Here is a 21,687-nt window from a genome sequence, read left to right as displayed (position 1 = left end):
TCTCTCCTGCAGGGCGGAGGCTGTCGGTTCCATAGGTACAACTGCTCTATAGAGTCACCCAGGAAAGGCTGGAGCTTCATGCACCCAGGACGCCTGACTCATCTCCATGAAGGCCTGCCCACCACCAATGGCACCCGCTACATCGCAGTGTCCTTCATCGACCCTTGAACTGTTTGATTCAAGATTAGTATATTTTGCCAGGCTGTGTGTTTGCTTTTTTTGTTTTGTTTTTGTTTTTTTCTGTTGTCTGATGTTTTTGTGCCCCAAATGTGTTGCTAAGGCCTTTTTATTGTTAAAAAGCAATTAAATAATTGCATTAAGAGACTCTCTGTTAAACAGAGTGTAGCGTGGAAAGGGAAGTGACATTTAACGTCATTCACAGTGTACTGTAAATACACAGAGAAAAGTAGGGAAAAAAGGACAAACTAATATGTTGGCAGGGTACATGGTTGTGCCACATTCCTGCTCCCATCCAAACCATGCATTTTTAAATTGTCAAAACTAAAATCCTAGTGTTTATTTTGCAATTCGGTGGCTTGACATTATGTTCCCCATTTTTATTTAGCATTGTCATGCTAAATGGCGTTAATACAGACTGGTAGCATTGCTGGTAAAACAGATGTACCTTGAAAGTATTTGGATGGCCTTTGTGTATCTTATTTGTGTTTCAGGTAAAATGTCACTGAACTGTTTATGCTGTAAAAACTCGTTATTTTCTCCATTCCATTTCTATGAGGTCGAGGTGTAAATCAACTTTTTGTGTATTGAAGGCTGTGGTATTTTCCCACAATTCCAATACAGTCAATATTCAGTTAATTAATTTAATTTCACACATAAGTTGCTACCTGCCCAATGGAAAAAAAGAGATCTCTATTTTTGTAACTTTGCACACCAGAAAAAAAGAACAACAGACTTCAATATGAATTCTGTTTTAATGAAGTCCAATATAGTGTTTTACTTGAAAGTTTTTTTGTTTGTTTTTTTTTTCAGCATTAATTTGCTAGTCTGAAAACATTTCTACAATGTTTTCTCTCTGAAAGTTGTGTGAATGAACTTTGAACCTCAGCCCATTAAGTTGCTTAACTTATTGTCAAATGATGAAAATCTAATAAATCTTTATTAAGAAAACTATTATTTTTGCCATTTATTAACCCACATTTCTGCTTGATTAAATCACTGTTGAATTCATGCTAAAAACATATGACAGTCATAAAGTTATTTCAACAAACTCAGCATAACCTTGGACACGCAACACTTCACGGCAAAAAATCTCTTTCCTCTGCACATTCTTTGCAGCAGGATAACAATCTCTGGAAGTGATCTTGGCATCACTCACCACCACAGACAGCTGTCTGGTGTGTTACGACTGTATTGATTCATCTTCCAAGTCTGTCAAGTTATCTCTCTCCACTGTACGCACCATCACATGCAGAAACAATCAGGGCAATAGAGCTGAGAGAATGATGCAAGCTTGGTGTGGAAGTGCTGCTCTGCTACAGGGACTAGTTGGAGTTTTTGGGGCCCTCTGTGTGATGATGTACAGTGCATTGGGGCAAATGCATTGCAGTTTACCTTGGGTACTTGTGCATACATTCATGTGTAACCACATGCAAGCTGTACAGACAGGACGTAAGACTGATCAAAGAGCATGGGAAGAAGTATGGAAGGAGGAGGAAGGCTGGTAGACCTTCCTCTTACCACTATTTTGAGGCTAATATGGATTAGATAATCTCATGAATCAAATTGGCTCCGCAATTACTTGCCAAAGCAGCCAAACCTATCCCGATGGCCAATCAAGAACTACTATTTCTTGAGCAGCGACTGAATCCACAGATGATTTCAAAATGTAACCATTTAGCAGAAAAATGTGATCTTAACTTCAGCTCAGTCTTCAGTTATGAAACTTCATCTTACCTCTTACCTCTCCATCAAATCTCATTAGTTTTAGCACAGAGCCACTGGAGCCTTCCCCTCTGAGGCCCATGTTTTCAGTCTACTGGGCTAAGTCCCTGACTAGGCACACATTGTTACTGCTCCCTGTGAAGCCTGGATGAAGGCTCAATGTTTGAGGAGTCACTATGAAGCAGAGGGGAGGGGAGAGATTTGGGTCAGCTCACTGCTGCTGAAAGGGCCCTTTGTGGCTGTCATTTCCCCTGGTCTGCCCATGTCCAGACTCTCTGAAAGGTGACATTGATTCCAGCCAGGCATGCAGGAAAAGCCACACACCTACTAAGCTACCAGGTTCTCAGAGAACAATTTATCAAAAGTCAGAAACAGAGTAGAATATGCTCCCAAGCAAGATTCATCTTTAAATAAGATAAAGGAAGAGCAAAGAAAGATTGGATGTGTCAACAGCAAAGCCAGACTGTCTCAGATAATTTGCCTTCTCTGCTTTGTAGGGAGATCCTGAGCTGGAGTACATGTTTTTAGAGCTTAGGCTGGACACTACAGGAGGCCACAAACTCCTGAGATGGCTCAAGAAATGGGAAACGTGATCTCAAAGCTAAGTAAATACAAGCTGTCCTCTAAGTGCAGGGTGCTCAGTGACAGTTAGTGATTAAGTTATTACTGTGGCATACACTCTGCTCCTGACCATACAAAGGATTTAAACTGCATGTTTACAATGATGTGAGAATGTAAAGGTCTCAGGCCAGGCTACTTGCGGGCTTTTCTGGTGGAGCTGGGCGGAGGCAGTCGTGCTGTGTGGCAGACATCCCTGAGCAGTTTCCGGTCTCTGTGGCTGCCACTGAGGCTCTGCCACCTGTTCATCAGCAGGAAAGATGAATGAAAATGTAAATCCACAAGAAGCACACTGATGACTTGATACAGACGTCTTTAAAAAAAAAAACTGGAAAAGCAACTAGATAGGTACATGGCATACACAATATTTAAGTAAAATGTTAAGGCAGGCTCTTTCAAAATTGCTTTTAAGTTTTAAAGTGGATAATTTTCACTCGGATGTAAATCAGGATAAAATCCATGAGGAGTGATGCCATCCTTGTAGCATGTGGTACACCTGGCTGATGAAAAAGACACAACATTATGTATCTTTGTGCATCATTCATATCTAAATTACTGTAAATCTCCCAGATTCTGTTTGGAAAAAGGGATAAGATTTCTGAGTTCATGCACAGTGCATGAGTGAGTCAGGCCTTAGTGGAAAAGTACTGGGATGGATGAGACGACTCAGAGTGGACAAATACTGTACACTGAGGAAACTTTCAATACAGCTGTGTATACATGTGTTGGCGTGTGTGTGCACATGTTGATTTTCACTCACATGCGCAGTTAAAGTAACATAAAATGTTCATAATAAAACTGACAATTGTATTGGCAATAATTCATCTAATTTTACGTTTCATAGCCAAGATAGACTATTGGGAACAACAGCTGTGTGTGTTACTGAGATGAATTTAATTGTGGAATGTTTGACACAGGACCTCTTTGTGTAATTTGTTACTCTGGTGTATGTCTGAGAGAGCACTGAGAGGCCTCTGTCTACCGTCTCCACTTTCAACATTCCTTGAAAGACGTGGATGCTGAAGTATGAGGCCCCGAGCCTGTTATATGACTCTTGTGTACAAAAGATTATGTTTGTCATACCAGCTGAAATTGAGGATCAAATAAAGATGCGCAAAAGGAAAGCAACAGACCCTCGCAGAATATAAAGAGGCCAGGTTTAGAAAGATGAACTCCTTGGTTTGATTTTCTATGTCTTCATAATGAACTCCACTGGCATCTCCAAAGAAGGAAGTGAATTTTGAGGCTTGGATGCTTTGCCCTGTGGGACATGTAAAGATGCCAAGCCAGGAGGACACTGTTTTATACACATGATTCTTTTCCATAACTTATTTTGGCCTCTGGCTTTCCCTATGTATACAACACATAGTTTCCCCTCATTTCTGAATGTTGCGTATGCTGTGATACAGTAACACATCACAGAATCTACATTCAACTTGACGTTAGCCTCGTGGTTTGTTTTGTTGTGTAGCTCCTGCATGTGGCGAGGTGGAAGTACCAGCTCAAGAAAAGGAGCCTTCAACTCTTTAACAATTTCAAACATTTTCGACTGGCTACAGTAGCAGGCTGAGCACATTGTAAAAGTTTTTCATTAAATTTTATGGGCTACTCTGGAAAGGCACATGCTATGCAAGTTGAGAAAAGAGAAAGTCACTCTGTATATTGTGCAGTTGGGTCTGTCTTATCAATATCCAATCATTTATGTGAAACCAAATGGATTTAGACAGGTACAGTACATAATGTGGTGAATGTGGCCCTTATTGTACCATTTAGAAATAATGCTTATAATCAAGAGCCCGCCGTCATGCCTACTTTGCAGGTAAGTAATCAACTGTGTCCACAGCCCAAAATACCAATTATAGCAGATTGTACACTTTGAGACTATCAGCACGCTCCCTTTTTACCAGCCAGACTGTTTACCATCTCAGAGTAAACTGGGTGCAGGCACCATTTAGCCAAATTACACAGCAACGCTCTGTGAAAACAATCAGCAGCCCCACACTCCCAGACGGGCATGTATTGATTTATGGAAAAGACAAAAGTAGAATGGAAGAAGGGAGAAGCAGCAGGACAGGGAGTTGTCAAAAGCCACAGAGCCACTAAACCCAGTTTATTGTAAACTGAGAAAAATATAAGCCACAAAACATGCTCATATGAGCTATTTTGGGGTTTTCCTAAAGACCCTTCACCATGTTTAGTCTGGTTTTGCTCATATCTGTACTGTGCCATTTGAGCCATGCGATTTGCAGTATTCTCTGGGGTTATGGCGTGCTCAGGTTTGTGTACGTGGCTTAGATCAATATGAACACAAAGGAGGGAGCAACACGAGGGCATTGCTCAGAGGCCCAGAGCCCCCATGTGGGTGCAGACTGTCTGTGCCATTTTAGACATGCTGGATGTTAAAGACAACACTCTGCACTGGCAGACTGTTGTCTGCAAGTATAACGCCTGGGATTGATGCCACGGTCTGAAGGGGTCCTGCTTTTGCAAGATCTAACGCAAATGCTACGTGGTTTCATATGACAAATGAAAGCTATGATGTAAACACAGAAGATTTATGGGTTCATAACATCTGCTAATAAACTTTAAAGCCTTACTTGAGGCTTAGAATGTCCAAATATGGTACACATGCTGATTCATGGTGATGTGATTATTGGAACAAAGACTGTGTCTCCATGTTAACACCACAAGCAACTCCAACATCCATGTGTGAAAAGACTGGGAGTAAAAAGTTATTTGGCAACCCTCTGCAGGAACTCCACCTCATGTTATTGCCCTATGCCCATCTGCTTGCATTTTAATAAGCATCATGTTCGCCTAATAGGCTTCTTAATCAACTTCTGTCCCACTGACAGCAAGAAATGCATAAGGCCCATTAACAAAAACACACAGGACAACTCATACATTCAACACGGGGAAACATTTTCTTTTAAATCATGAAATATTGTCCACTGACAGGCAGATGGAAGTGATAAATGCGTCTCCTGTTGTTTCTGTTAGACAGGCTGTTAAACAACCCATGGAAACGATGATGCAACAGGGTTTGCTGGCTTCTGTTTGCTTCATCCCTGCTTTATTTATTTACAGTCAATTTCCGGGCTACTTTGATCCATGTTAGTTTGCAATTGTTGGCACAGCGTTGGAGATGGCCACCCATACTCCCTATGTACACAGTAAATCATGAGAATTTGGTGTTTGAGGTCAGTGGATTGAAATGGTAGTTGGGTCTTGTTTTGTCTAGTGTCTGCAGTACAGGAGGAGTCATCTTTGGCAGCTGGTGGACAATGATTGGAATCCTACCAGAGGTCTGGTTTATGGATACAGCATCAAGGAGTGTTTTGGTTATGAACTATGAACATATACGAGTATGAAAAATGTTGGATGTGCACTCAAAGTAAGGCCTTAACTGAGCACCATTCAGACAGGGTTAGTCTCTCAAACAGTGTTTTAGTTTTAATTGCTAACATGATGTCTGTAATTTTATTTCCCCCTTCCAACAACTGTAAAATCTCTCTTTCTATCACACAGATGGGAGTAGCTACCAGAAGTTGTCAGTACAGTCACCCCATCTCCACAGCTTGTGGGACTGAGCTCACATCACATTTTTTTTGTTTTTGTATTTTCAAGCATCTGCAGATAGACTATCCCAGCAGGCATTATAACTGGTAGGTGTTGTAAGGCTGCCCAGGCCAGTTAAATCGTCCAGAAACTGTTCAAATATCTCCATAACAGTAGAGCACTGCAGCAGCTGGCTATACAGCAGTGTATACAGATGTTTCGGTGAAAGGCACATTAGTTGCGCTGTAGGAGGATTCAAATAAAAATGGTTAAAAAAAGGGTCTATGGTACTTGATAGCGGTCAAAGGTTTTTGTGAAAACATCTGTCTGTTAAATTCTATAAGCAGGTTTTCATTTGAACGTGATTCCATTGATCTGCGGACTGCTGAATTCTGTGACCAACAGTAGGTAATTCACTCTGTAATAATGGACGAGGTCATCTGCAAAAAAGCAGACATGCTCGATTAGGACGGGACCAATATCACTAAGGACGTCTGTGTTACATGAAACCTGGCGTCTCTCTGTAAAACTAACCCCCGTCCAAATAGGGCTAAAGACAGAAACCAGATTTTTGTTCTGAGTGAGTTCTGAGTGTGTCACAAGCTCTTATGCAAAACTAATCCAAGAAAATAAAATGTACCACCCTCATTCAGTTTTGTCAGTGTCATGACTATATTTATCCAGCGCATAACCTGATCATAATTGGGGGAAGTAGTTACAGCACCAAAGCTCCATTCACTGAGACAGGGTAAAGCACCGAGTTCTATTAGTTTCCATGATATGAAACTGTTCCCACAGCTGCTCTTGACCTCACGCCATAGAAAGCTCGCTCTCCCAGTGCCTGTCTGTCCATTGGTATGATATAATTGTATGCTTCCAGTTAGTGTGGCTCTTGTTGGATTTGTAGTTAGCACTTCCTCTTGAGGTCCCATCACGTACTGTACACAGATCCATCGGCAGGGGTGTGTATGTTTTGGGCTGCCCGTGTGAACCTGTTGCCCTCTGAAGAGCCCTGGGCAAACCAGTGGCAGTCTGGCAATCTGGTAACCACAGCACATAAAGACAAAACCAGTGGTGATCTTTTGGCAGTTCCACCCTAATCCTTATAATTGTCTTGTTGGCTGAAAGTTAAAAGAGCAGCCACAAGGGATTTTTTTTTTCCTCTTTCCTCTTCTTCTTTTTTTCTCTCTCTCTTTTTCCCGTCAGAGATCTCTGTTGCAGGTCCACAGGGAATCTCGCCACTCTGGATGTTTTGGTCAGTAGCTGAGGCTGTGTGTTGTGGCATTCTTGCTTGTGTGTCTGTGCACCCTGCCATTACCCGCGCTTTGCTTTGTCTCTCACACAAAGTCTAGTCGAGTGAAATTTACATTGCGGGAGAAGTGGAACTAGCCAGGCCATGCTTTCTCAATGTATGATTTAACTGTGAGGCTTCGCATGCACAGGCGCACACATAAGGATGCATGCTATACGAGTGAGGCGGAATTTCCATAAAACAATTCAGTTATTTTCTTTCATTTTCCACTTGGTGCTATCCAAAGTACATACATTTCACTCCAGTCTTCTAAGAAGGATACGCTGAAGACGTGTGTTTTTTCCAAGCTTGATAAACAGAGGAGGAGAGCTAATAGCAACCAGACAGCTTCAGTATTGGAACCACTCAAATACTGAAGAAAGGGGAGAAAGATGAGAAGGCCGTAAAAGCTGCCATCTCAGTTATGTTGTAATGGGCCGACGCTGGGAGGCTGTTACGTCCACTGACTTTCCTCAGGCCTCTTTTTGGAGGACAACTGTCTCTCTTACTGTGTCCCAGGTCTGTCACACCCTTCTTTTTAACCACCCATGCCTAAACTTCATTTGATCGTGGAGCTGTATATCAACACCCCGGAACCAGCGCTCTTTTCCGCTTGGCATCTACGCTGTTTATTGGGCAGATGCTGCTATTGTTGAAGCTCTTTTTTTAGCAGCTCAACGCAGCTCTGTTTAGCTCATCATGTCACTGCTGACTAGTTGGTAGAAGTGTCATAGTCATAGTGTTTCTGTTCATTTTGATCTCCCTTTATCCTTTTTTGTGTTGTTAGGGAGCTTAGTGTTGTTGTTTTTTTGTTCTAATTCCATAGACCAATTGAGCTTTTTATTTTCTAGTTAGTGTATTATTATTTGACCTTGGAGACCCAGATGCCTTATTTACTTCCATTTCTGCAATTGTACTTGGTTTGTGTTAATCATGCTCCTGTTAATGTTATCAATAATGGTGAAAGCGTCAAAGGTGCACACTCTTTCTTTTGATCTCTCACTTTTTACTCACTGCTCCTCCCCTTCCTTCCTCCCTCTCTTCTCAAACCAATGCTGCAAATGTGGCAAATGATTATGATGAATGTTGAGGAGAGTCATAGTATGTTGGATATTTTGGAGCATATTTCACTGACGCGGGAGTGTGGGAGCGGTCAGTGAGCTCATTCATGCGTGCAAAATTTCACAACATGTATGATTTATAGCAGGAAACAGGCAAACTGATTGGATACACATGCTTCCATGCTGGTACATAAACTTTTTTTTGTGTATGTGAATCTATGCAAGATTTTACACATCTGCACTTAAACTTCAAAAAACAGTTTTGAGCAAGCATACTCCTCTACTGCTCGAAATTACTCAAAAGTCTTTTGGAACGGGGACTTGGCCGCATTATTCAAAGAGTTTCACCTCGGCTTGTCACACCTCCTTGTTCTGTTTTCTCTGTTTTTGGGCACACAGCCTCTTAAAGGCTGCGAACAGGCGGGAGGGCTGGCAATCTGCTAGTCAAGAAAAATTGTGTCCTTGTGCACAGACCCAAAGTAAATTAACTCTGCCCATTCCATTCTGTTAAAATGTCTAAATGAGGCCAACAGAGTAGTAAGGCAGAATAAATGACTACAATGTCACAGGAATGTCCAAAAAAAAAAAAAAGTAGGTAAAGGTAAAAAAGTCCTGCTCTGGCAGAGGAGATGGGGACTGCAAAACTGCAAAACTGATGTAACTCCCTGTTAATAAGATAGTCATTTTCCATACTTTTAAGTCTGTACTTTCAGTTGCGATGCATCACATTAAACTTGTATCTAAGAGGATGTTGAGCTTCTGAGTCACACAGAGTCTACTGGGACAGCCTCATTACTCGTTACTTTTCTTTATGTTGGCATCCTTTTCCACATTCATTAAAGCCACAAACCTCAAATCTATTTCATATAGGACACTCATCTCCTTCAGTTAAGATCCTTATTTACTGGAATTCACATGGGACTGAGAGTTGCAGGTGATCAACCCATCTGCGATGTTGAGGGTGACTCAGAACTTCACTTTGAAATATAACAGCCTAAACTATAAATATTTCACCAAATATCAATTCCAAGAAGTAATCTTACACGTCTGGTTTCCCTTGTGCCCCGGATCATTTGGGAAAACACAACGGCCACTGACTAATGGCAATTATCAAAACTGGCATTCAATATTTTAAATATCACTTTATCACCATGTCACAGTTTCTCCTGGGAGCTTATTTATTATTCCAACTAATTCCACACTGTCATTAGAAAGAATACATTTTTGTGCATAAACGCCAGTGAGATAAACAGGAAAAATGGTTGAAGCATGCATTTAATTTATACGCCTCTTGTGTAGAACAGTACCTTGACATTTTAATTATGGAAATTTCCACCACAAATTTATATGGAGCAGTGTGGGCAGTCTCCACTGAATAATTTATTATGTTTGAGTGTACAGTCTTGAACCCCGACCGGATTATTGTCCTCCGGCACAAAAATCTTCCATAGGAATGCACATGTTGTACCTGTTTTGAGATAAGCGTTGGATCAGATAGTTAACTGTAACCAGATATGTAGCTGCATAATGTTTGTCTATGTCCAGGTGTGCTGTGTTTGCATATGCACACCCTTAGGTGGCTATTTTGACATACCAAATGGATAAAAATATATTGAGGAATAAATACATGTGGGCATGCTATACCCCACTCATTCTTTTGAGCTTCTTTTTTGGATTCAGGAAGTGGGCTGACATAGCAGGGCTCCATAAGTGGCTGACTGTATGTTTGCCTACGTGTATATTCACACACAATTTCCTATAATTTTCACTCACATACAGGAAGCCACATAAATGTATACATATGTCCACTCCTCTGTGTATAACATGCTTAGCTTAGGTGTGCTGGCTGCCCTCTGTTCCACCCATAATATGCTAAACACATTATCCATGACTACAATCTCATAATCTAACTCTGCGCCTCAAGGAATTTCCTTCAGTTGTTATGCCATCTACATTTTGTGTTTGGCTGCTATCTGTTCTCATCTTCTCCTCATGCATGTATAACAAGGCTCTTTTTTCTCCCTCCTTTAAGTAAAGTAGTAAATGTTGATGAATGTGTGACCTCTGAATCCAGAAGAATTTTATCTGTCATTTCAATACTTCAGTATTTTCCACATCAGCTTTAATGGCACTTTTGCTTTTCGGTCATAGACGCTGAATGCGCTGCAATCCTGAGAAAGGGTATAATTGTTCACCCAATTACGTTTCGCATTGCAAAAATCTCTGCATAATGACGCAGCTCACGGTGTAAACGGCCACAAGGTTTGCCTGAAAATTATTTCTGTATTAGTAATAATGATCTTAAATGGCTCTCAAGTGAGCCATGGTGGAACAAACAGCATTTAGTATGGCAGGGCTACCGCTTGTGCCAAAAAAAATCATCAATCCTGCAGTGTTCTAAAGTCATGCCACATTCCACAGCTGCAAATAGTAAAGTGCTGTATTACTAGGAGCAAAAATATAGGGGCAGTTTGTTTACAAGATGCTAAAATGTGCTTTATAAAAGAGGCTTAGAGTCTGTCAACATAAAGTGTGAGGAGGAACATGCAGTTTGGACACTGTGTGCTAGACAGGCCTGATGAAAATGTCTTAAGAGACTTGTATTTTTTTTATACATAAAAAAAAAAAAAAAAATCTATAAATGTACATGGGTGTGGGAATGAAATGTAATGTCCCAGGTGTTTTTTTCTCATAGAGCCAGGGTGGCACTGCCAAGACAATTCTAACTGCCAGGGCTCCAAATGTAGGGCAGCACTTGTTATTACAGCACAGTCACAGCACCAGCGCACAGGAACACCTAAATGAAAGACCTGAAACTAATGAGTCACGGTTGTCTGGACAAGGGTGACATCATTTCCTCTTTACCTCAGTGGGTCTGGAATGCCCTTAACCTCCCCATGTTCCCCCTCCTTTCTCACCGCTGCCATGCCCAGACAGGACAAAGCTGTGAAATTCGTTTCCAGTGGAAAAACGGTTATAAATCAGGGTCGATCAGCACCCAGAGCGCTCAGAGAGAGTGAATCAAATCTGACACAAGCTACAACTTCACAACTTAAAGAGATCCACTGATAAAAAAAAAAAAAAGCCCTGTGATAACATAATGAGAACCCTAAAACGACAACATGACGTTACCATTTCACTGACTGCTATTTACTGATATGTGCTGTAATCCAGGATTGTCAAATTGCAGGCTTGCGTGCAAAAGATATGCACTCAATGATTTTTTTTTTTTTTTTTCCATTATGTCCTTGGCATGGAGGGGAACATTAAGCTAAGATCCAAACTGAATGGTACTATTATTGAGATCAGATGAAATACTGTCATATTTAAATGGCACATTCACATACAGACATCTTGATGAAAACCAAGAGTGAAATATATTAAGGGGATTGTGGAGATATATAATTTCGGGGGGGTTGGGGATTCCGGTGAATGCCGCCTTCTTATATATTATCTCTGTTCCACTCACACTGTGATTCAGTGCTGATGGAGTCTCTGGTGGTTTGAAATTGTGTGAGGGCGAGTGCAGAGAAGAGTCAGTCATTATGCCTGGAAAACACACTACAGCCCTATTGATGTGTGGCATAGACGTCTGCTCTGTGAAGTGGGTAGTGCAGCTGTCAATAAAACTAACACAATAACTAGGGGGAAAAAAAAACAAAATTCTGTATTATTGAGTTAAAGGCCAACGAGGACTGAAATACTGAGCTCACAGAACATAATTCATAGTTGTGAGCTTAAAAAGAGCCAACATATTTGTTCTCTTTCCTTTGATCATGCTAAAAAGCTTCCACAAGGTGTCACTGTGAGAACAGCCATAAGTAAGCAGATGAGTTGCAGCTATCAAATTACTCAATTTGTATGCAAGGAAATATTTCTCAAAATCAATTGGATCAAATAACTCATTAATATGCGCTAATTTGCATTTGTCAAGTGCTCACCCATCAGAACCCATCCAATCTGCAGATGTATCAAAAGTTGACTGAAGTTGTTGTCAACATCATTAACAACAAAGCAGAATTACTAATGAAAAGTATATTTGATCATTGAGATGAGAAGCCTGCATCAGTTCCACTCTTCTTCCCCCTTGTGGCTCAAGATGGGACACAAAGTCAGTTTTAATGAAGGAGTCGCCATTTGATTTGCAAGCACATAAATATATTTATATTCCCCTTAAGATAATTTTGGCAGTTGGATGATACATTTAGTTTCTTGGCATAAATAAAAAAATATTCCTTTTCACTAAGAATGTAGTGTTACACTGACTTTTTTAAACTCAAACATCAAATATAAAATATCAATTCAAAGGATTAAATAGTAGTCAAAATAATACTAAAAAAAATGAATTATGAATTAATCTATTGATGCTGAGATAATGTTAATAATTTGATGGGAAGAAATGAATGTTTATCTTAAGACCACAAGGCAGCGCCAGTGAGCTGTGAATGGAATTCCCAACTCTTGAACTTAGATCCAACAATCAGCAAAACCCCACGACTAATGCTTGCAGTGGCTGTGAGAGTATAATTGACGATGTGGGTTTTGAGTTTCTGCACCATTCATTGGGTGCAAACTGGGTCATAATTTACAAACATCATTTAATAATAATGCCAATTCATTAGTGCAAGACCAAAGCAATCGCTTTCATCAGCTGGATACAAGAATGCCACTGGGGCTTCAAAGCGGGTCAGGGGGTGGGGGGTGGGGGGGTGGGGTAAACAGCAGTGCACATTCACCAGCTTAATGTGGCAGCCGCGTGGATTTCTGTGCCTGCCAGTGAATTTGTAATCGCAAATTTGTAATCTTCATCTGCAAAGTCAGAAAACGTTTTTATTAGGCATTATAGCAGCAGGAGAATCACAGATGTGTTTGACAACCGCTTTGAATAAAAGAACACCAAGAATGATGTCTTTTTTTTTTTTTTTTTACTCTATCAGCTCATTTTCAAAACACAAATTAAGTGACCCACATCTTAAGTTTGCAATAAACTTACATTTGTGGCATATTTCCCCTTGAAGCTTCAAACAGATTGGTGTCAATGCATGCAGTGTCAGACGGTGGAAATAATTGAAAAACGCTGTCAAAGAGAATTGTTATTCAGTTCGTCATGCTTTATAGGAGATCAGAACGGACTGCACAAGAGGAAGAGATCAATGGTCATGGTGGAGTCTAGGTTTATCTTCTCTGTGTTTGTGTCCAGGGAGATATGATGGATGTCTACAGTTACCATGGCTCTAGGTGTTGTCTGGCTGGCAGGGGCATAATAGAATGTGAGGGATTTTTCTCAAGGTGGGTGCCATATCACCAGAGGATAAGGACACTTATCTAGCAGTATTAAGATCCTAAGAGACAATACTGGATAGCATAGGGCTTGGACTGGCTCTCATGCTGCTCTTTGTGTCTGAGAGATGTTGCTACCACAAGCATTTTGTTCTTAAATTACTGATCCAGCCACCAAATCCTGTACACCCCGTAATACCATGCATGCGCTCACTGAATAGTAAACGAAAACACGAGCCTTGAGCAACTGTTCAAGCCTCGACCTCGGGGTTAATATCATTACTTTTATCACATCAGAGTCAATGTGTTTTTCACAAACTCATAAAAAGACTTTCATCACCATTTTAACTGGTTGACAGAAGTAATCATAGAAAGTTGAGGTAGATGAAGTGATCCAGTGCATTGGAAAGTTTGTCAATTGCTGTGTTGCTGACAGTCAATGAGGGTCAACTGAGTCAAGGCCCTGTCTATTAACAAGTCATCCACTCACTCACTTTTCAGCGGCAACACATTTAACAGGGACATTATGCTGCTACCGCAATGTTAAAGCATATTGAATTCTTAGGACATTTTGTAGCATTCATCCTGTGAGCCTCTGTCAGACAATGAACCACAGGACACTGCACAAGGAGAATTAATTCAACCAGGGAATAAAACCTATTCAGTCTCGGAGACATCTTTACATGGAGACATGGAGTCCCACATATGGGAAAGATGTTATAAATTATTAACAGTCAGTTTCACTCCTAGTCTGTTGCATCTGGACCGATTTGAATTGAGTCAGAAAGGTGAGGTCAATGGCACAGACGAGAATCCCAGAAGTTTTTGCACCCTCTAACTCTCATTTTAAATCCGTGGGCTGAGGGAGTGTAAACACCTGTGCTACGGAAAAGCCTTGACCGACACGTTGGGCAGGACTTAACCAACAGTACGCTTGCTGTGACGCTGTTATTTTGTAACTCATGGTAAGAGCACTGCAATTACAGCATTTTGCAGGCCGTCAGACAGTGCTCATCGCAGTGGGTGTGCTTGCATTGGCGATAAAGGCACTGGTAGTGGTGGAAGGGCAGCAAGTGGTAGCTGGGTGATTCATTTAAGAAATATGTGGGAGGTGCTTTGCTGCGATGGATTATAAATTAAGATATCACCTCTCCTCCACTCCTGCATGCAGTAGCCACTTGTGCTATTTCTACCATATTCGTAATACATACTCCCTCTATGCTTTCCCTGCTAGGAGGTACACAGCATAGTGGTAAATAAGGGACAGAGGGAGGGAGAGAAAGAAAGAAAGAGAGAGAGGAGTGAGCACCTGAAACACAGGCATCCCACATCTCTAGCCCTCCCTCCATAAATGCTGTTGTCAGTGGTAGGGACAAGAGCAATTAATCTCAGCCAGAGGAGGCAAAAAAAACAGAGAGATGCACAAGCACAGAAGCTATCAAGATGACAAGCCTACGCAATGCAATTTACTTGGTTCCTATTGCTGTCAAGGATATAAACGCAATGATAAACTCGTCGTTGTGCGTTAGGAGCTTATTGCCAATGTGAAGCTCGCGTTAATATTGTTGTAATTGAGATTTTCAATTAACCACGATGGGCTGTATATACATTGTTCAGCTAATGGTGAGAATGTACACTCCTTGAGAGCACACTCAATGGGAGGCATTTGTGTGATTAGTGGTTATTAAAAAAAAAAAAAAAAAAAAACAGAAGTGGTGTGTAGGTATATGCTTCCCTGGGAGCCTTAACAACAAAAATACAGGCTCCACCAGTGATGCATTAATAACAAACTAGATATTAAAATCGAGTGAGTAGTCTGAATTGGTGAGACATTAATACTGCAAGACCAAACAAGACGATTCATCCACGAGAACAGTCTTCTTGTTGTTGGACTCTTCTGGAAGCATTAATATTTTTTAAAAAAAGTTATTTTACAGTATGATCTCCATTTTACAGTACATTCACATGGCTGCATGTACTGACTTGAAGTAACTGGATATTAATTATGGATTAACAACACATTCATTCCCTTTGATGCAACATCTATGTGGGATTTTTATAGGTTACATACAACAGATTAACAATTAACAACATGTCACTGCTACAAAATTATGAATGCAAACATACATCACACATGTATTCGTAATCTTTGTGCTCTTACAAAATATCCCACTGTGTTTTCTGCCTGAATATATCGATGTGAACACCTGCTCCAAGAAAAACTGTATATAACTGTATACCATATATAACTCAAGTGAAGGGGGAATAACAGTTTAAACCTGTAGTCATCCCTGTGTTTTATTAGGGGTTAAACTGGAACAGTAGAAAAGGAAAAAATAGGCTCAACATTGCTTATGCTACTCCGACATTAGATTGTACAGATATGAAGGGATTCTAAAAGTTATTTCAGAATTAGATAAATCCTGTCCTTCTTCCCAACTCATCAAAGCCCAGGTCCCTTCCATATATCATAAGGGCACTATGGTGGGATTTCCGGATCAAGGGCAGACTCCATCAAAATACTCAAGCACAGTGCTGGATATGGGATTCTGTCATGGATGGCATTCAAGTTACCGGCGTTTCAAAGAAAATCATGGATAGGAAAAACTCGGTGCAGTGACACTGTTTATTTTGTTGTGACAGGAGGGTGTATTCACTTTGAAACTTCAGCGACTGGACTCACAGTAATCGCACCGCTGATGCACCAATTTCACATGACAGCAGATAGGTCTTAACATTAATAGGCAGTCACAGAAAAGAGCACGCTGGAGGTGAATACAGGTGTGATGCAAGCACACACAGTTTATGATCGTAATGACAATCTATAAATACATCACCACTACAGACACAGAATGTCTATTCAGCGTCTTCTCCAAATATGTCACATATGAATGGCTGTTGAATGGCTTTAAGGTTATGCAGAGGTAGACCTGTGTACAGGTAGACAACAGAAACCACTGCACAATGAGAAGTGCAGCCCTGGATTCCTGCCAAAGGAAACCACAGCGTTCAGCCTGCCAAACCACCAAACTGGGATACGATCATTGCTCTTTTTATGTATCAGTCTGTCAATACCGACGTGCTGCAATCACTGACATTTATAAACCATCCATTTTAAATTGCAAACAGCAGTCCGTACAATTAACTGGCCCCATTTTCGCTGTTAGAAAATATGAAGTTGAAGATGTCAATATTTAATTTACCGCTGTTGTATGGCTCTCTGCTTGCAGATCCCAGTCACATTAAAAATGCAAAACCATTCAGAGAAAGGCTGGAATTTTTAGTGTTCAGGGCACGATAATCCCATACACTCTTTTCAACATATAAAGGTGTCATAGTGCATACAGAAACCTGCCATGTATTTCATAAACATGGTGAAAGTTTATGACTTTAACTGTGAGTTCATGATGCATTAAATAACAATAATAGTAAGCAATTTATATAATTGTAACAAATTAGCTAAAATTAATAATTAAAATCATGGATGCAATCTTTGATTTGAACATTCCTGGATAATATGGCCATAAGCTTGGCTCTGGTCTTGACCATTTTAAGGATAATTTTGTTAATTTTGGTAGATTTATCTAACAGTTTGATGAGGGCCAGAATTTTTCATCATTGTAAAATATTACCGACCTGGTGTCCAACCCATGCACTCTAACTATCCACACCAGCACTGAGACTAATATATGATGTGTTTCAAAGTTACAGCAGTAGCCTACACCCCTCTGTGGGAATACTGTAAGTTATCTGTTATTCAACAAGGCCACGATCAGATGATCGAACTTTTCCCATAATTGGGTTTATTGAAGATGCAGTTTACTTTTCATGCAGCCAAGACACTGGATGTCCCAGGGCCGTGAGCAACGGAGGAATTGATGTTTATAGAAGCAACACAGCACCATTCTCTCGGAGGTGTTCAACCACTTTACATTACAAAAGAGAGAAACAGCGACAGAGAAAGCTAATTATTCACCTGATATTTACCACTCTGCCAGACAATCTAACATAGTGGGTTGTTTTCCTAATTTCTGTCTCTGTATTTGATAAGATACAGAGCACAGAACTGACTTTTAATAAGGCACGGGCACCACACTGCCTTTCTGCTCCCCAGGAATCAACATTCCACCGGAGAGAGGCAGAAAAATGCATACCAAATAGGAAATCATTATTTCTGCCCTTCACAATGTGGAAAATGAGGGGCATAAGGTTTGCTTTGGTAGCAGTGTAGACAGAACACACTGGATTTTATTTAATCTTTTTTGCAACTTGGAGCTCAGCTCTCATATCAAGTTACTGTATACATCAGACAGATCTGATGCAATGAGCTTGCACAGTACTCTCACTTCAGCTGAGCATCTCAGAGGTAGATAGCCACAACTAACCCCAACCCTCGGATTTCACGCCTAAAAGACCAAAGCTTAGAGCATAACCTCAAGCACAATCTTGCTTTTCCGACGAGTGAACAGAGCGCCGGGTCAGCCGGTGTGACGGCTTTACAAACTCGAGGCAATTATGATTGGCCACAACTTAAAGGTTAATGATGCAGTTGCAGGGGAAAATTTCATTCTTCCCGCTTTCTGGCTTCTATAAAATATCATGTTTCAAAATTTCCACTCCCCCAGGCTAGAAGGAGGAAACTGACGCTTCTAAGCCCTGCACATTGCAGCTCAGTGTCAACAAATAGGGTTTTTTTCTTAAGGTTTATTTGAAACATGATGTGGTGGCACAATCAGACAATTAAGGCTTTTCAAATGTGTTAACTCTGTGAGTTCATTAAAAAAAAAAAAAAAAAAAAAAAGCTTCCCAGACAGTTTAATCCTCTTGTTTGAACTGTATTTTGTGCCAGACAATGCTAGATGGTCAGACATGGTTAAGTCCTGCTTTCAAGCGAGCTGGCACTCTGCTCAAGTCCTGAAGACATGGCCAATCAGCGGCTGTAATGGAATAGCTAATTACTCTGATTGTGCTCAGCTGTGCAGCTACTCAGAATAAGCCTCTGTAATCAATATCCATGCAGCTGACCTGACTTTGGTCTACACCGCAATTATTGTTCTTCACCATCCAGGTTTTCATAATGACTGCATCCAACTCTCGTAACTCCTCTTATCTACAGTGACTCAAGGAAAGTTATCACCCAATTAACTCTCTCTGGATTGTGTTTAGCGTGTGTTTGGGTTTATTCAAGACGATCTGTTCTGTCTAACCGCGATGGATGTGTGAGGAAAAAAAAAAAGTGTGTGAATGGGTATGAATTTCAAGTAAGAACAAAAATGAAGCGTTCACCACTTTAATTTGGGGTTGCATTGTCTTAGCAGGAAAATATGCTGATCAGACTGACTCCGGGCTACAGTCAAACAACGCGTTCCAAACAAATGTGCTCCAGTTTTGCTTCACAAACTAGCAGACCTTGAATCAGGTGTGTTCTGACTGATACTGGATTTTTGGGGCTGATACTGATAATTATATTTGCAAGTGAAAAACATCCAATAATGATCTACTGGCAAATATTTTCTGTTATAAATAGAAACATTTGTTGAAAGGTATCCTCAAATTTGGTAATCGGATAACTGTATTAAAGATATGCGCTGGAGGCCTGATATTTACAGTTGAATAATAAATTTGTTAACACAATCCACACAACCATCTGCTGAGCTACTACTCTGCCAATTCATGCGCTATACAAAGTATTGTAAACAATGGAGTATACAGGACAAACTATTTCATAACACTTTTTTTTTAATTATCTCCAGTGCTTTCACTATAATACCTTTTATGCCAGCACTGATAAATCAGTGAATGAATACTAAAGCACAATGGGACTGGATTATTTATAGATAACATTTGAGTCCAGTTCCCAGTTTCATTGAAAAAAAATGAAAGGTGTCATATTTATTGCAGATGTTGTTCTGTAATACTGTCTTGATTAATCACTTTACATGAAGATGTCAACCAACATGTCACTTTAGTTCACATCATGTTTTTTTTTGTCTCTCGCAGTGAAATCGGGGGGTAACTATGGATTGTTCCTTTTCTTCTTTTTGTCCATTTGTGTCGATCCTGCGCATGCAATATCCGAGACACTGCTGATTTTGACAAAACATGGAGGAATAATGCATCTCAGCACTGCACTCCAGCATTTTTAAAATGAAACAAAATGACTCAGGGGTGCACCACAATTACAGGTCAAAACAAGGGGACATATTTGTTATTGAGTAGACAAGAGGAGGGACTGCAGAATTTATGGGGGATGTGTTTATTGCTGCCTTGTTTAAAATAAGGTGTCAAATGTGCATGTGTGTGTCCATACTGATCCCAGCTTGTTTTGGACTAACTAATGCACCTTCTGACGCACTCTGTGATGCTGAGTCAAGACACGTGGTATGCTAATAACAGTATTCTGTCAGCGAGTGGTCTGTGAGAGGAGCATGCAGAGGTGAAGGGATAAAACAGGAAAGGCAGGCCAGACAGCAGAGGGACTGCTGCTGGAGGTCTCCCTCGTCCAGCTTCTCTGTGGTTTCCTAACAGATGGCCACTCGGTCAGATCTGGACCACAGATCGCTATTATTTGCATATCAAATCTGTCTCTGAGCGGGAGTCAGCGAGTATGCACTCACCTGTTTCACTCATCCTCACAGACCTCTGTGTGTACTAGTATCTTTGTGTGTGAGCGTGTGCACAAGATGTCTAACATGTACTGTATTATTGCTTTATTTTTATTTTTTTACTAATTGCAAAATAATATAGACATTTTTGGACCTAGGTTTGATTGCTGGGCACACCCTGGAATTTGCATGTTCTCCACATTTTTGCACCAGTTTCCTCTGAGTGCTCCAGTTTCTCCCCATATTCCAACAACATTCAAGTCAGGTGTTTCAGAAACTTTAAATCGCCCACAGGTAGGAATGTGAATGTATGCCTATCTGTGGTAGCCTTGTGATGGACTGGCATCACTGTTCTGGTTAGTTCCCTTACCTTCTGCTCAATGCATGCTGGGACAGGCTCCAGCCCTGCCGTCAACCTGAAAAAGAATAAGCAGGTACAGAAAATGAATTATTGAACTTTAGCCAACACTTTGATCTTGCATTATTAGGAAAAAGTGTGGCTGGAAAATGCAGTTTTACACCTTGTTCTTGGCTGAATACATTGGCTATGCACTGCAAGATAGGCGAGAATATCAAAATGATGTCAGTCTATGCTTTAGTCTGTGGAACACACACAATAAAGCTTCCGTATCACAAACAGTATATTTTTCCATCGAAAGAAGAAGTGTAACTGAGATTAGATATTTAAGTTTCACAGTATGATGATTTATTAAATCGAAATCTGTTGTGACGAATTTGGCAAAGCCGTTTCCCCTGGAAGTAGCTCTAAAAATTATGATACTCCTAAAAAAATAGATTAAACTGTATGAAAAAAAGAATGGCCACAATTTCTCGTAACTGGATAAGTATGATGAAAGGCATGCTCCTTTTGGGGACCCAAGTGTAATATATTCTCCGATTTTGGACTAACTTTTCTTTTCCGTCATGGTTACGGACAATGAGGTTTGTAATGAACTCACTCACTTTCCTGCTTCTAGGTTATTGAGAAGGATGCTGTGCCTGACTTGGACTTCTCTTTCAGGTTTCCCTTCACTGCTCCTCACCCATGGTGTTTGGTGGGATAGAAATTGCTCATATAACGCTAGCTCACCTCCATAAATTAAAGCAGGGAAATGTGATTTATCTTCTTCCTCTGGTGGTTCCTTTCAGCTGACTCTCTGAAATAACAGCAAACATAAATAGGGGGCATAAAAAGGGGCTATGCACGCTTGAGAGAGTGGATTACGCCATGAATCAGTTTATTAACGGTGGGCCATGGAGCAGTGTCTGCGCAAGGGGATTTTATTCATTCATAAAGCAGTGTTTACAGCATTTATCTTCGCCCGAGAGCAGGCCCCTAAAACGTAACAAAGCACCCTAAGGCAAAGATATG

At 40.6% G+C, this 21,687-nt stretch overlaps 1 protein-coding gene and 1 long non-coding RNA gene across 7 annotated transcripts in view; one reads left to right on the top strand and one right to left on the bottom strand.

Annotated features, from left to right (window-relative positions):
* The window catches only part of plod2 (procollagen-lysine, 2-oxoglutarate 5-dioxygenase 2), a 36,397-nt gene extending 35,266 nt beyond the window's left edge, over positions 1-1,131 (top strand). For both annotated transcript variants that reach the window (XM_030079466.1, XM_030079465.1), the window contains one exon: positions 13-1,131. In XM_030079466.1, coding sequence (XP_029935326.1) covers positions 13-168 — 156 coding nt within the window. In that variant the 3' untranslated portion in view covers positions 169-1,131. The remainder of the gene's footprint in view (positions 1-12) is intronic.
* A 1,114-nt stretch (positions 1,132-2,245) lies between these two features.
* Positions 2,246-21,687, bottom strand: part of LOC115378551 (uncharacterized) — a 172,966-nt gene continuing 153,524 nt past the window's right edge. For all 5 annotated transcript variants that reach the window (XR_003930141.1, XR_003930139.1, XR_003930138.1 and 2 more), the window contains 3 exons: positions 21,406-21,472; positions 20,686-20,731; positions 2,246-2,761 (listed from right to left, as the gene is read on the bottom strand). This is a non-coding gene — a long non-coding RNA (uncharacterized LOC115378551). The remainder of the gene's footprint in view (positions 2,762-20,685; positions 20,732-21,405; positions 21,473-21,687) is intronic.

The sequence above is a fragment of the Myripristis murdjan genome, chromosome 20 (genome assembly GCF_902150065.1).
Source record: "Myripristis murdjan chromosome 20, fMyrMur1.1, whole genome shotgun sequence".
Taxonomy (NCBI): domain Eukaryota; kingdom Metazoa; phylum Chordata; class Actinopteri; order Holocentriformes; family Holocentridae; genus Myripristis; species Myripristis murdjan.
Note: the sequence above shows the minus strand (reverse complement) of the source record. Positions and strands in the feature narration are given on the sequence as shown.